At 42.1% G+C, this 15286-nt stretch overlaps 1 protein-coding gene across 4 annotated transcripts; it reads left to right on the forward strand.

Moving 5' to 3' along the window:
- Window positions 1-1396: 1396 nt before the first annotated feature.
- CLK4 (CDC like kinase 4) lies at window positions 1397-11949 on the forward strand. Of its 4 annotated transcripts, none has more exons than XM_054643051.2 (14): window positions 1402-1547; window positions 3424-3483; window positions 4091-4248; window positions 5283-5508; window positions 6681-6771; window positions 7160-7226; window positions 8489-8605; window positions 8700-8866; window positions 8972-9066; window positions 9413-9542; window positions 9846-9928; window positions 10416-10495; window positions 11424-11511; window positions 11594-11949. In XM_054643051.2, exons 2-14 carry the CDS (start codon window positions 3430-3432, stop codon window positions 11729-11731), a joined length of 1494 nt encoding a protein of 497 aa, XP_054499026.1. In that variant the 5' UTR covers window positions 1402-1547; window positions 3424-3429; the 3' UTR covers window positions 11732-11949. The 4 variants fall into 4 exon arrangements, with proteins under 4 accessions (XP_054499028.1, XP_054499026.1, XP_054499025.1 ...); XM_054643050.2 differs by having other exon boundaries at window positions 1419-1554; XM_054643053.2 differs by lacking the exon at window positions 3424-3483 and having other exon boundaries at window positions 1397-1547.
- Window positions 11950-15286: the final 3337 nt, after the last annotated feature.

The following is a 15286-nucleotide window of genomic DNA, read 5'->3' on the forward strand; positions in this document are numbered from 1 at the left end:
TCAGTGGATCTTGGGAAAACTCTTAATGCTTGGCAGATATTACTAGTTTTTTATAAATAATAACCAATCATTTAGGTGCGAAATGACAAACAGTGAAGCAATGGCACCAAAGCAATATTTGGCATTAACAGATTTGGTATACAACATGAATTATGAGGTTAAAAGATTTTTAAAAACACAGAGGGCAATAACAGGTGTCAGTGCTCTGAATCTTAGTTTCTCTTCTTAAAAAAAAAAAGAAAGAAACAAGAAAAAAACCCAAGAAGAGGAACAGGATTTCCACTCTAGTGCAAACCAGGTTTAAATTGTTATCTTACTCTTGTTGGCAAATGAATTTAAATGACAATTTTAAAACCACAAATGCTCTTATTTTAGAACAATTTACTAATGTTATTTGGGACTAACATTAAAAGGACAACAGCACTCATTAAATTCTAAGTAAATGATACTTTAGCTATTCTGGATTTTGCTTCAGCTGCAAAACCTTGTTGTATTAGAGGTAACACTTGCTAAAATTATTCTGGGAAAGTGCCAATAAATCCAGGAATTTTTCAATTTACCCATTAACCTTCAGAGATTGCTATTTTCCCCAGACTGCTATATTCCTTCAAGTAGGGAAAGAAAAAAAATTCCCAAGCCACCATACATAGAATTTTCAGTTCACCTCAACATTGCTATTTTCCCCAATGGTGAGCACCTAAATCTGAAGCTTGCCTTTCAGTTCGACTTTTCCCTATTTTGGGGTGTGCTTTTCTTCACTTTGCAACAATCTCTTTGGGTTTATTGCATTGTGCCTGGCTGAGGGCAGGAGGGGTTGGTGATGCCGAGTTTCCCGGTGCAGCCCAGCACTAACCCCGCGCTCCCTCAGGCCCGGGACGCGGGGTTTGACCTGCCCGGCCGTGACTCAGCGGGATCCGCCATCCCACATCCCCCACGGGCTCCGCACTGAGTCACGGCCGAGGGGACACTGCCGGCCCGCAGGCTCCAGCACATAAAATATTTTATTGGGTTTTTACCGTTTTTACACAGAAACGGCCCCCACAGAGAACTGTGAGCCTGAAGCCAGGCCTAACTGCGGGATCATCAAACTGCTTAAACGCTGCGTTTAGCGAGTTCATTAGAAGGAATTAATTGGCGGTTGGGGCTAATTGGTGATTTCTGCACTACTACACGCGTTTGATGAGGAGAGGAGATCTGGAGTTGCCTCTGAACTCGCCCTCCATGCTTGAACTCCTCCATGAGGGTGGCTTACAAAGCCGTGACGATTTGGGCAAAGATGCTCAGCATGTGGGACGGGATGGCACAGGACAGCAGGAACACCGCCCCGCGCCCTTACAGCTGCCGCCATGGCGGTGGCACCGCCTCAGGGGCGGAGGCGCTCCTGGGTCTCCCGCCCTGCCGGCCCTTACGCCGTGCGTCTGACGTCAGAGCGCACACACGCCGCGAGAACGAGGGAGAAGGAGGAAGCAGCTTCTCCGCGCTCGCAGCCGCCATTTTGTCTGTGCGCGCAGGGCGGACACGGAGCTCGCTCGCTTTCTGTTCCAGTTGTAAGTGGTGAGGGCCGCCCTTCTTCGTTCTCTTTTCACCTTCGTTTCTTTCCTCTGTCCTTTCTGTTTCCAGGGAGGGGCTAAGCAGCGGGGAAAACGGAGGGGAGGCAGGGTGGGGGGTGGGGTGGGAGAGCTGCTTGCGTTGTCTCCGCGGCGCGGGGTGCATCAGGCGCTACTTCAGGAGGGTTGAGGTGGGAGGAGGATTCTCGGCACAGCAGCTCTGCCGGGGTCTCTGCGGAGGTGCGGACGGCTGGGGCGGGCGGAGCTGGGCTCTCCCGGCCCGGCCGTGCCTGGCGCCCGCCCAGGTGGCGGCGGGGACCGGCCCTTCCTCCCCCGCCGGCCCCGGAGACCTCCCGGGGAAGGTGGCCTGGAAACGGGCTCGGTGCCCTGGCTTGGGGCGGCGGGTGTCCTCTCCAGGATCTGCTGTGCCGGACTTTGGCCATCCCGAAGGAAAAAGCCTTTGACCTCCTCCGCCTGCCAAGATTTTGAGGAGAGGCATTTAGAAAGTGCTGTGTAGGCAGCTTACCTTACCGCGGGGCTTTCGTGGCCCTGATGTGCATGGGTCTGTTCGAAAGGGGAATGGCTCCTGCCTGAGCAGCCTTATGGCAAAATGTGGGAGTGAAAACTGCCTGTGATATGGATTAGTTCCACATGCTACAGGAATGCATATGTTCGTGGCAGCTGTCAGTATTACATAAGTGAAGTTCTTCGACGCATAAAATCATATAGAGCACCGTAGTTAAAAAATTTTAAGGTGGCTTCTAGCGTAAAATGGACTCAGAGCGATTCTGGCAATTTCCTCCTCATTTAAGTGTACTTGGCTCCTTTAGGGACAAAATTTGTAATTTTTGTCTTAATTTCACTAAAGCTATGTGCATTTGATTGTAGTTTAGCAGCAGTTAGTCTTCAAGCATTTTCTCCAGCTTCCTGTGTCAAATATCCATCCCTGCCCCCAAGCCCTGCTCTGCAGGACGATTTAATGGTGATTTTATTTAGATAGTTGTTAATTACAGAGCTTTTGTGCAGCCTGCCTTCCTCCAAGTAGGGAAAGAAAAATCCCAAGCAACCATAAGTAGAATTTTCAGTTCATCCGTAACTGAGTTTATCTGTTTAGAGCTCTGCACCTCAAGAGTAACTGAAACCTGAGTGTGCTTCAGAGCCTGAATTATGTAAGGTGAAAATACAGGAAAATAGCTTTGGAGCTGTGTAAGAAGAGAGGAAATTAAAGCACGTGAATGAAACACCAAGTCGGTTTAAATTTTTCAGGTGGTTTTGTTAGTCATTTGCTACATTAGTATTTTTTGTTTTTATTAGAAACTCACAAGTGAGTAAGATTTTTGTGAATCATGCCGCACCTAAAATGTGTACAAGGCACTTGTTTTGCACAGTTTGTTAATATGTTTTTGATTTTTAAAAACATTGTTGCAGATGTCTGTCGTTTTATGGTTGTTTTTTTTTTAATTACCAGCTTTTCACGGATCTTCTGAAAGTATCAAAAAAACCTTTTTTTCAGAATTGGCCCGTCATTTGCATGTTCTAGGAGTTTCCGACTTAATGCCTTCTCTTTGTGTAGAGGCATTGTTCTCTGTAAATTTACACAGATTTGCACAATTTACACATGATTTACAGTCATGATTTTTCTACTCTATTGCTGTCATTGTCTCTAAACTACTGTTCTCACTGTCACTGCTTACTGCAGAAACTTTTTATTATCTTCTATGAATTCATTCTTTGGACTATACTGGAATAGATATAGAAGGTTATTCTTACTTTCAAAAAACTCCTGCTGCAGATGAGTAAAAAAAATAACAGTTGGTTTTGTTACATTCTTTAATTCTACAGCCGTGTTTTACTTTGCCTTTTTTTTTTTTTTCAGTTGTGCATGTACCTGTTTGAACAAAGAATTCCTGCACCTAACATCCAGCAACAGAAGCTGGTGGGTTTTGTCTTTGGCAAATCAGCTGAACTGTAGAACACCCACAGTCCTGCATGCTAATAGGGTGCAAAAGTTGTGACTTGGCTCCAGGTGCTCCAAAGTTGTGTTAATCCATCAGAGTTCACAGTGGTTGATGCTAAAAGTGACTGTGTCCTGGTGTTCTGTAAATAGTTTAGTGAGAGAAGTTTTTAGACTGATTCTTGATTTTCTGTAGTAACTTTACAATTCAGTAGGAAGATCTAAATCCAGGTTTTCTTGTTAGAGGATGTTTGGAGAGGAAGGTTTCTTCCTACAGGAGGCTCTTTAAGGATACTATTGTGCTTAGTCACTTGAGAGTTCATTTAAAACAGGCTTTAATGACATGTTTGAAGCTATTAAATGAGGATGAGTTGGCCTATTTAATCTTGATTTGTGTTTCATAACAGTGTTAGTGTTGGGATGAGGGAGCTGGGTCTGCTCGCCAAACCGAAATAATGGGGGAGGGAGCTGAGGACAAATGGGCCTTTTTAGTTCTGTCATACTTGATCAAACTGCCATTGTTAATTTGTACCTACATGTGTGTTTGTTGATTTTTTAGAATTATTATTATTATTATTGTATTTTGCAGTGGGAGATGAGGCATTCAAAGCAGTCTCATTGTCCTGAGTGGGACGACAGGAGGAGCTGGGATCAGAGGAAGCACAGCAGCAGCCGCAAGCGCAGAAAGAGGTCCCACAGCAGTGGCCAGGAGAGCAAGCACTATAAACCCAGTCGGGTTTCAGAAAGGTATAACACTCTGAACTGAGTAGTGCAAATGTTTCTTACCATGTCTAAATAAGTGTGTTTTCAGGGTAGGAGTTTTTGAATGTCCAGAGTTGTCAGTTCCTTATGGTTTGGCTCACTTAAGACGAGCCTGATAGGTAGTTGTTAACACAGCACCTGAACCATTAAATAGAAATTGTTGGATAAAAGCAAGTAAATGTTACTAGTTTGTCTCAGATGTGTCAGTTAAATATTGGTATTGAATACAATCAGTATTAAATTTCAAGTGGAAAGGATGCCTTTTAATTTAATGTGAACAAAAGGAGGAGAAGGTTTGTTTAATCGTTTAATACAGTGGTAAGTATGAATCTCTCTTACTAATTTGCAAGTGATTTGTGTTTTCTCCCACACTGCTTTCACTGGAAAGATGTATTTTCTGTTTTGTCTTGGTTTTTTTCCCTTGAAAAGATCCAATGGAATTCTTTTTAAAGCTCATACCCATGCTTATTAAAATGCTGGAAGGAGTAGGCGTACAGCAGTCAGGGAACTCTGTGCCTCAGCAGCTTTCTTAATGGTCTGTTTTCTGTGCAAAAGATCCTCGTTCCAGATCCTCTGAGGTTTTAATGTTGGTTGCAGAGCACTTAGAACGATGCTACTTCTCTCAGTCTCTAGGTTTTATTTAAACCTGGAGCTTTGAAAGCATAGAAGGGATGATTTCTGTATTGAAGGTGGTTTGTCATGTGACTTTTAAGGTTGTAATGAAGTTGAAGTAAATTTTAGGAAGTGTTTCTCCTTTTTAAGTCTGAGTTTCTTACTATGCAAACTGTGGTCAGATTGTACATTGTTCATGTGGATGGCTGCCGTGTATTTGAGACTGACAATGTTGTTAAATTCCGAATAAAGTAACATCAAAAGCTCCACCATTTTTGGGGAGGGAGTCAATTAAAAAAACATTTGTGCTGTAAAGACAGATACTGTGTAACTCAGTTCAGGTCACTTATCTTGTTGGAACCTCAAGTTTTTGAAGTGGAGAACATTCACTTAAAATATATTTTCAGTCATTATTTGGACGATAGAGCCATAAATGAAAGAGACCATCATGACCGGAGATATGTTGAGGAATACAGAAATGACTTCTGTGAAGTGTATGACCACAGGCATTATCACAGAGACTATGAAAAGAGTCACCATCATCACTATAGCAAATCCTCTGGTCGGAGCAGGAAAAGTAGTCATAAAAGGAAGCATAAGAGACATCATTGCTCCAGTCACCAATCGCATTCGGTATGAGTAATTTTTAACTTTATTATTCATGAATTAGTGGTAATAGACTTCTTAAATGAGTGCTAGAGCTGCAATTCCTGATCCACGGTACTTTAAGGAATACGTTATTGCAAAAGGATTTGTATTTATTTGAGTCTGTTTGTGGAGCATGTGAATATGTTGTTAGTTGAGATTCTTGGATCGTTGTTGGGTGGGGGTGGGATCATCATACTAGCTGTACACTGGGAATGTAGGTGGTTGGTAGTCAAAATCACTGGGGTTGATCTGAAAAATGTTATCTTGAAATTGAAGACAGGCAGCTGTCCTCTTTTAAAGTACAGTTGTCACTTAGCTCTGCAGCATAGTGAACTCTGTTTTTTCAGGTAGATTGTGAGATGCTATCCACCCTGTTGCTAAAAGCAATTGAGATGACATGCCTTTTTAACATGAATTGAAAGTATGAATGTGCATGTCTGGTAAAAGGATTTGAACAATTTTACACCTAATTCCAGAAAGCTTTGATAAGCCCTGTGCCCAGCTAATGGCACCTAATGTTTTATGAGATGGGATAAGTTTGCTGCTTGCCTTCTTTGAAGGTGCACTCTCTGAATTTCTCATGATTGTCATGATGCCCACTGATGCATCTACACTTCCAGGTGTTTTATACCACTTTTCTGCAGTAGAACAGCAAGGTGTATTAGATAATAAAATGCAAATTAAGGACTTCAGAGTAATTTTTCTCCCCTCTCTAAACATGAGGGAAGTAAAATTGTTTACATGAGTGGATGTTTTAAGAATAGAAACATTTCACCTGACTGAGAGCTTAGGTATGTACATAAATACTGGTTTCTGCTATTTGCTAGCCAAGAATTAGAAATAGCAGTGTTGCAGTCTTAATCTGTCTTCAATTAAGCCACTGTTTGAGAGACAAAATTGTGTTGTTTTTTTTTTCTGTTGCTTGTATCACTTTAAGTATTTATCTGAAAATCTGTTCCTTGCCATGTTTTTCTTCTGTAACATAAACTGTGCCCTGTGAATTTCTGGGGACTGAATTTGAAATTGCTCCTGCCAACTGTTCGTGGCCTGGTGTGTAACTGAATGCCTGAATATCTCCCCGCTGAATGAATTGCGTATTCTGCCCTGAATTCACTCTGATATATTGATTGGCTGGACGATCTTGGTGCCGTTCCCAGAAGAGTCACCGAAGGAAAAGATCCAGGAGTGTAGAGGATGATGAGGAGGGTCACCTGATCTGTGAAAGTGGAGACGTTCTAAGAGCAAGATGTATAGAACATTTTTCAACACTTTTAAAAAACTTTTCAGAAAAAAATCTGTTTAGAATAGTATGTCAGAGGAGGGGGGCTAAAGAAATCTCATTGCTCTTTTTGTTCTGTTTTTTTTTGTGCTTTTTTGTTTTTTTGCATATCTTCTTTTCTGTAGAATTTAAATACTGTGTTCAAAAAGTTCCAATTAGTAAATGAACTTGAGATTAGAACAAGAGATAGTTTTTTGGCTAACTGTTTTCATGACTCCTGTCCAATAAAATAATGCATTTTGATGCTGAAATTTAAAGTAATTATGCTTTTGTAATGGCACATTTTAAAATCTACATTAATATGTTCATTCTCCTTTAAGTAGTTGTATAATTCTAACTTATCTTTGTTCTTTTTAGATGAAATTGTTGCGACTTTAGGAGAAGGAGCTTTTGGAAAAGTAGTGGAGTGCATAGATCATGATATGTAAGTGTTGGGTTATCTTTATCAGTGGATCTCATGATAAAATATACTTGGATCAGAAATTAAAGCTCGAGGATGTTTTATTTAAGAGAAGGTTGCAGCCCAAATGCCCTTTTTAATGATTGAGAACTCTGTTTTCTTTCATTTTTCTGTTTCTATTAAGTACTGCTGCTGTAACTGGAGAAGGTGAGAGCAGCTGAAGAGTGCAGAACTAGTTTGGGAGACTTTTAAAGGTGGTACAGTGACATACTGAGAAAGTACTTTTGGCTCTTAGTGGAAGCAGTTTCTGGAAAGCAGTTGCTTGGAATTGCTTGAGCTGTAAATTGCTATCCTCAGTTTTCATAATCAAAATTATCCTTTAAAGTTTTTTTAATCAACAGTAACCTAGTATGGAGTGCTTTTTAAATTAAATTATTGCTTCCATGTAGGGGACATGTCTGGTGAAAGAGAAGAAACTTAACTGTATTTCCATTAATTCTGTATGTTCTAGCAGTTGTTAGAACTCAGACTATTTTAACTGTATGTTTTATATCAGCAGTTCTATGACATGGTTTTAGTACTTTCTCCTCTACCTTTGGTTTGTTCATTCTGTCATTTCATAAGTGAAGTCTGTTCTGGAGTTTGAGGTCATGTTGTGAGGGCAGAGAGTGTTCTGAAGTTGTTAGAATTCAAAGAGCTCTGCAGAGACAAAAGTTGTCTAAGAGCAAATGGGACAGAAGGAGCTGTGTCTGTGTTCCATTCAAGTAACAGCCTTACAGTCTGAATGCATGCAGGCATTCAGTGCAGGGCAGTTTTCACTGGTATAAACTGCTCATAACCCAAACTTCAGAAATTACTCAATTCCCCTGATTCCATAAGAACACTGGAAAAGAGCCAGCACAAGTTGAGCAAGTTGCAGGAAAAAAAAAACCATCAAATTTGTGTTGTATTTTTGTTCAAATGAAAACTTCGTTAATTCTTTAATCATTCTGCTGGCAGATTCCTAATGTTTATTCTGCTTCAGATGAGATGATAACACTGAGAAGTCATTAATAAAGCATGTACTATAAGTATTTGAGAAAGGAAAGATCAGGATTACTTTTTTTTTTAATAAAACCTGTCCTGGTTGAGTGCAGCATGCTTAAATCAAATTCCCCTAATCCAACTCATAATTCTCCATGACCTTTAATCTTCCTGTGTTTCTTTTATTAAAATCAAGCTGCTTTGGGGTTGTGGGTATTTAAGAATAATTGATTCAGTTTGCTATGCTTTCCTTTCTTTCCAAGGAGAGGAATGCATGTAGCAGTTAAAATAGTGAAAAATGTTGGTCGGTACCGGGAGGCAGCCCGTTCAGAAATACAGGTGTTGGAGCACTTGAACAACATGGATCCAAGCAGCAACTTGTAAGTATGAGATTTGAGTAGTCAGCATACCAAGGATTTGAGAAAGGTGATTTATTCAATAGTTTTTCATTTGTTCTCTTTTTTCTCCTTTAAGCCGCTGTGTCCAGATGCTGGAGTGGTTTGATCACCATGGCCATGTCTGTATTGTTTTTGAGCTCCTGGGGCTCAGTACTTATGACTTTATTAAGGAAAACAGCTTTCTGCCATTTCATATTAATGACATTAGAAACATGGCCTATCAAATTTGCCAGTCTATCAACTGTAAGTAAATTTCAATACTCCTTTCAAATATATGGGTGTGTTTTGGTTTCTCCTTTAGGAATTTAATGTGTAAATTATGGAATACTGTTCTCTTTTTTCTTGTAGTTCTACACCATAATAAACTAACTCACACAGATTTAAAACCTGAAAATATCTTGTTTGTGGAGTCTGATTACATAGTGAAGTACAATGCCAAAATGGTAAGTTTGTTCTTTGTTTCTCCCAACTTGAGTTGCACTTCTGTCTTCATTGAAACTTCTCTTAAAAAAAAGAAGAGATAACAAGTAACTTAAGGTTATAACAAAAGAGGAAAAGAACTCTTGTTACTGTGAATGGTCTTTACTCAGCTGTTTTGGGTATTGAGATTAAATCACTTTGTTATTCGTTCTTCTTTCTTGGAGCATTGAGCTGCACAGGAATTAAAGTATTTGGAGGAAGTGTTTTGTTACACATTTTATGCTAACTGGTACTTTGAAGATGATGTGATGATGCCTTTTGCCTAAGCATGCTTTTGAAAAGTATTAACAGCACCTTGGTTTCTTGCAGAAACGAGATGAACGCACTTTAAAAAACACAGACATCAAGGTTGTTGATTTTGGAAGTGCGACTTTTGATGATGAGCATCACAGCACATTAGTGTCTACACGACATTATAGAGCTCCTGAGGTTATTTTAGGTCAGTAAAGACTCTTAAACCTTCTGCAAGTTCTTTGCAGTTCATTCAGATGTCTTTACTTCATAAACCGAAGTAGTTGTTCATGGTTCTGGTAATCAGCCATCTCTCAGGTGGTGGGGGTAAAATTACTGAGAGTAAACAGTAAAAGAAATACTCTGAAACCAGAAACAAGCAGCAGGGCTTGAGGGGGGCATGGGGAATGGGTTGGGCATTTGTAAATGTGTGGAAACTGAACGTGTGCTTTGTGGGATACGCATTTTGAGAATATACTAAAAAGTAAAACAAACTTTGCCTTTTTTGCAGCACTGGGATGGTCTCAGCCATGTGATGTGTGGAGTATTGGTTGTATTCTGATTGAATATTACCTGGGATTTACAGTGTTTCAGGTAAGCTTAAATAGAATGTGTTTCTTACTGACTACTGATTTTAATCTTTTAATGACATGCACTTAACTGAGTAAAAGGCAGAACCCCCCTCCCTCCCCCATGGTCTTTTAAGGATTATATAGATGAGATTGAAAAACCAGCATCCATACAGGAAAATGTTACATCTTTGATATCTCCTTCAGAGTATCTAAGATGATCTTTTCTGGCATTTTGAGTGAAGAAGACTGACATGTTACTGCTGGAATTAAGAGTAAAGAAAACACTTGGACAATACTTGGTTTATGAACTGTTGGTCAAGGGTCATCCTCACTGTGGAAAGTGTTATATAATCTACATTGCATAATCTGTTTTTAATAATTGCAAGTGGCAAAGTTTAAAGATATTGTGACAGTGCTCTGGCAAAAACTTGTTTGCAGTTTGATTGTTGTTACCAAGTGGCTCAGAGGAGAAAAATGTGCTAAGTGCTTTCATTGCTTTTTCCACACAGACTCATGATAGTAAAGAACACCTGGCAATGATGGAAAGAATACTGGGGCCTCTGCCCACTCACATGATCAAGAAATCCAGGTATGTTCATTGTAGAAGTGGTAAGTTCCCTAATATTTTCTCTTACAAGAGAAATTGCAAAGTTTCCATTGTAAGCTATGAGTTCTTGCAGATGAACAGAGATTCATAGGCAACCTTAATTATTTGACAGTAGTCCTCTTTTCTGATTTTAGTATGAATTGTCAGCCTCTTGAACTGTAACTTGAGTATGGATATTTCTAAGTCTTTAAAGCAAAATTTGGTATGGTTACCACAACAGTATGAGACATAAATTTTTATTTAAACTCTCAGAATGAAGAACATGTTGTCATCACAATAATTACTGCAAGGAAGAAGAGGGTCCTTGCTTACTAATACAGCTGACATCCTCTTCTACTGCCCCTCCCTATCCCTCAGACATGTGCTTCAGTGATCTTTCTCTCTTCCTCAAAGATAACTCCATGCAGCAGGAGTTTCTCACTCCCAGGGCAAGGAGAAGCAGCCAGCACAGGCTTCTCCCCTGAGCCCTCTATGTCCAAAGTTTAGAGGTCCTGGGAGTTGATCATCTGTTTTCTTTCTTACATAAGCTGTACTCTTGCCCAGCTCATGTAGATAATTCTGTAACTCATGTTAAAGTAGAATTCCAGTAACTCTGGGTTGGATAATGTATATGTTTGTTATGGTTGTCATGTTGATTATAGTGCATTTTGAAAACCAGGAAAAAGCTTGGAAAGCAGCAATTGCAATAGATTCAAGTAATTAAAAAAACAGCTACTGTATTCTAATTATTGTGGCAGCAATAATAAAAGCCCAGCAGATCTCTGTGAATAAATGCACATTAAAAAAATGTTAGCTCCCAGATGCAGAGATACATGCAGGAGCACTTAATGGTGTTTTAAAGCTTCTTGGAAAAGCATCTGCTTGCTGTGTGCACTGACACCAACTTGCTGTTACTCCCCTTGCCCTGCAGAAAACACTATTTTCACCATGACCAGTTGGACTGGGACGAGCACAGCTCTGCGGGCCGCTACGTCAGGAGACGCTGTAAGCCTCTCAAGGTAGGAGACAGCATTTTTATTGCTCTGCTAGACTGCAGTTGGGAAAGCTCTCTCTAAAATACCTCCTGCTTTTTTCTTTCAGGAATTCATGCATTGCCAAGACACAGATCATCAAAGTCTGTTTGACCTTGTTCGCAGAATGCTGGAATATGACCCAGCCAAAAGAATTACTCTTGATGAAGCCTTGCAGCATCCTTTTTTTGATCCATTAAATAAATAAACTCAAAGATCTTCTATGCTTCTTCAAGGAGATTTCCTAGACTGTGTCAGTCAGTCAGCAGAGGTTGCATGAAACTTTTGTAAGCTTTAAATTATTTTGTACAGTTAAGTCTGTAAATAATTACATATGTTTTGTATAACTGTTATGTTTACCTTGTTGAGCAGTTGTAGTCTTATGAGTATCAAAGTGAAAAATAAAAGTAATTTTCATTTTTGAAAGCCTGCGCCACTCTCCTTTTACAGATGATGCTAGTGGACCCTCTGGCTGTAGGTGGGGAGTCTGAGCTAGCTGAAGGAGTTCTGGAAACTTTCCCTAAAACTTCCCTTTTGTCAGTCTTGATGAAAAGATCCACCCAGTTATGCTGTATGTAACAGTTCGATGGCGTGTTGAAACATGGTTGGAAACAGTGTATATCCTAACTAGGATGGCTTTTGTGGGTCACCTTTTTCCCAGATTTTCTGTTGCATGCATTGCTCCCCTGCCAGCTAATTAACTCTTGGAAACTTGTCTGATGCCTTCAGTTCCAACTATTCATAGCTAATCTTTTTAGTTAAGATCCGTAAAGTAACATTTCCTGTTTTCAGTATTGTTCCTAGTCATTAAAGATGAACATTTTCATAATAAGTTTTTAGACTGTCCTGCTGCAGAGAAATACAGCATGCCGCAGAATTGTGGCATATTTAAGCTCTTGCAGTAGTGAGATCATTCTGAAGTCTTCAATGTGTATTTCTTTGGAGTTTTTTTTGTACTTAGGGTAAATTAAGCAACCTTGGGAACTGAGAAGTGCTGGCATTGAGACTGTACAGGATGCAGGTGCCCAGGTTCTCAGTTGTGGTTCCTGAACACTGGTACTGAGTTGAGAAGAAAATGGTGCAACTTTCCAAGTTGTACTTGGAAAGTATGTATGTACTTTGGTAGTTTTGGGGTTGCCACATCTATAAGTTGATGGTTTTTACTCCAACTCCCTTAATCCATTTGACCCTCTATGGGTGGCTTGCTGAGCAGTTCGAAGGGAGCCTTCCATGGAAAAGTTCATTCTGACTGTAATAAGCAAGTTTTGGCTATTTATTTTAGGCTTGTGCAGTAAAGTCAAGAATTTCTTCAAAGGAAGGCAACTAAATTGTTTTGGCTCCACAGGAGCCCGACTCCAGGTTTTGTGCTTGCTGAGTTAGCCCTAATACACAGTGAGATTTTCAACTGGTGTTGAGGAGGCTTCATTTGCAAGAGGCTCCAGACATGCATATCTCTGAGCTGGGGGCAGAATAGAGCTGGGCCAGGCTTTGAAAGCTTATCTTCTGTTACTAGTGCCACCTCCTGGGCTTGATTACAGCTCATCACAGCCACCTCCCTTCCTTGGATGTTGGTGTTGGTGACATTGTTTCTGCTTGGCATGACAGAAAATGTAACAGTCTGTGCCATGCAGGTCAGCTCAGCAGGGCTGAGCAGGACAAGAGTAAATTCCTTCTCTTCTCCCCACAGTACTTTCCATCCCACAGCTACAGAGGCAAAGCAAGGACTTGGCTGAGTGTATCAGCTGAGCAATGCAAATCAAAGGCAGATGGGGAGAGAAAAGTTTATATGCTGCTATAACAATAAAACTGTAACCATAAAACAATTCTATGGAAATTAGGGAAAGATGGTGTGCTCTTGCTTACAGAGTGCTTCTAGCTGTTGATGTAGGTACTGAAATTTGTTGTGCTGGGTAAAGGAGATACAGCTTAGCCCTATTATAAAGCCATCTTTACATTGACTTTTCTTCTTCCAGTAAATTTAAAAGCACTGTCAGGATTAATGTGGCACCTTAGCAAGGTGCCGAGGGCTTTTGCAGACCTTGCAGCCTGTACACAAGTGTTGGTTTGCAGGCACATGAGCTCGAGGCCCCTGAGTTCCCCAGGGCAGCTGTGTGGGGCTCTGGGCAGCACCCTGGGGCAGGGTCTGGTGCTGTATGGCTGCCCTCGGTGCTTCTGCCTTTAGTGGGATGGATTTTATGTGCACCACCACCCCCCGTTGTCATCTTCATACCTTCACTGAAGGTGGTAATCTTTGCATGTTTGGATCAAGCTATAGCTGTTAAATAAATAGAAGAGCATTCCCATTTATTTCTGCACTTCAGATTTCCAGCTATTGTACCTTCAAAATATGGTCTGTGACTGGGTCAGCCAGGCAGACCAGACTAACAGTGCATTTCCATAGTGCACCAGTCACACTTTTTACTAAAAAACAAAGAGGACAAGCCAGAATAAAAGTGTCTTTTAAGTGGACAGCCCAGGCTTATCATTGAAGCGCAGAGTGTGAGATCTGGGGCTCTGGAACCTGAGGGAGGAGTTGAGCTCAGGGCTAAACCGCATGGGAAAGGAGTGGATTCCTGGGGCAGGAACTCATCTGCTGCAGGAGTGGTCAGTCCTGCCTGTTCCTTCTGTGGATATCAGGGCTGCCTGGAGGGCTCAGCTCACACAGGACAAGATGCTTCACACCCAAGCATCTCCCCAAAATGATGGCACTGTGTGTGTTCTACAGCTCTCATGGAGCTTGTGAGGAAAGTCTTGTCATGCTCATACAAAGGAGGGGGGGAAAAGGAGGTAAGAAAGAGAGTCTCATAGAAACCTGGAGTTTTCTTTTATCTTCAGGACCTGTAAGAAAGCAGGAACTGGTTGTCAGCACATGCTATGGATTTACCTGGTTTAACTGCTTTGGAAATAGCTACAAGAAGCCCGTGTCTACCCCTCTGTGTGTGTTTTATTAACAAACTTAATTAGAATCTGACATTGGTAATGCTACTGACATTGTAGCATTTCCTAACTCTGTCCTAGGCTTCAATCATCTATCTTCTAGAATTAAGAATTACTCCTTGAAGGGCAAGTGTCTCAGTCCATGGGGCAAAGGGTACACTGGAATTAGTATACCATGTACTTAGAATCTAGACAAGCATTAAGCTGCAGGAGGATGTTTTATAGGTGGGTTGCGATGCTCTGTGTAAGAGCAAGGAGGAGGGATGTCAATGTGGATGCTCGGAACTTATGTGTGAGCAGTTTTCTCTCGTTCAAAAGCTCACGAAAGTGAATGGAGCACTCCACTGGGATAACAGTGAGTTACAGTGCATGTCTAGAACAGATCGCGGTGCAGACGGGCTATAGGGCAGGAGGTGCAAAGCTCCCGGCCGGGTGACGCCTCTCGCAGGTCGCACGCTCCAGGGGAGCCGGGGCCGGGCGCAGCCGCCGCCCGTCCGCTCTCCCGGCGGGGGGAGCCCGCTGGAGGGCGCCCGGCCCGCACCCGCCGCCCCCGCCGCGGGCAGCGCCGCTACCGGCACCGGAGCGGGGAGCGGGGAGCGGAGCGGGGCCGCCCCGCCGGCAGCCTGCGCTCCGGAGCGGCTCTCGCAGCGCCCCGCCCGTGCAGCGCGGCCGGGACCCCGAGGGGCGCGGGGATGGGGCCGGGGGGAGCGGTCCCCGCGGGGGGCCGGGCAGCGGGGGTGGGATCTGCTCCGCGTAATCCCCCATGGGGGGCGGCGGGCCGCGCTCGGAGCATCCCCCCTTTCCCAGCGCGGGGGGAGGCGGCGGG

The sequence above is a fragment of the Agelaius phoeniceus genome, chromosome 15 (assembly GCF_051311805.1).
Source record: "Agelaius phoeniceus isolate bAgePho1 chromosome 15, bAgePho1.hap1, whole genome shotgun sequence".
Classification (NCBI taxonomy): Eukaryota; Metazoa; Chordata; class Aves; order Passeriformes; family Icteridae; genus Agelaius; species Agelaius phoeniceus.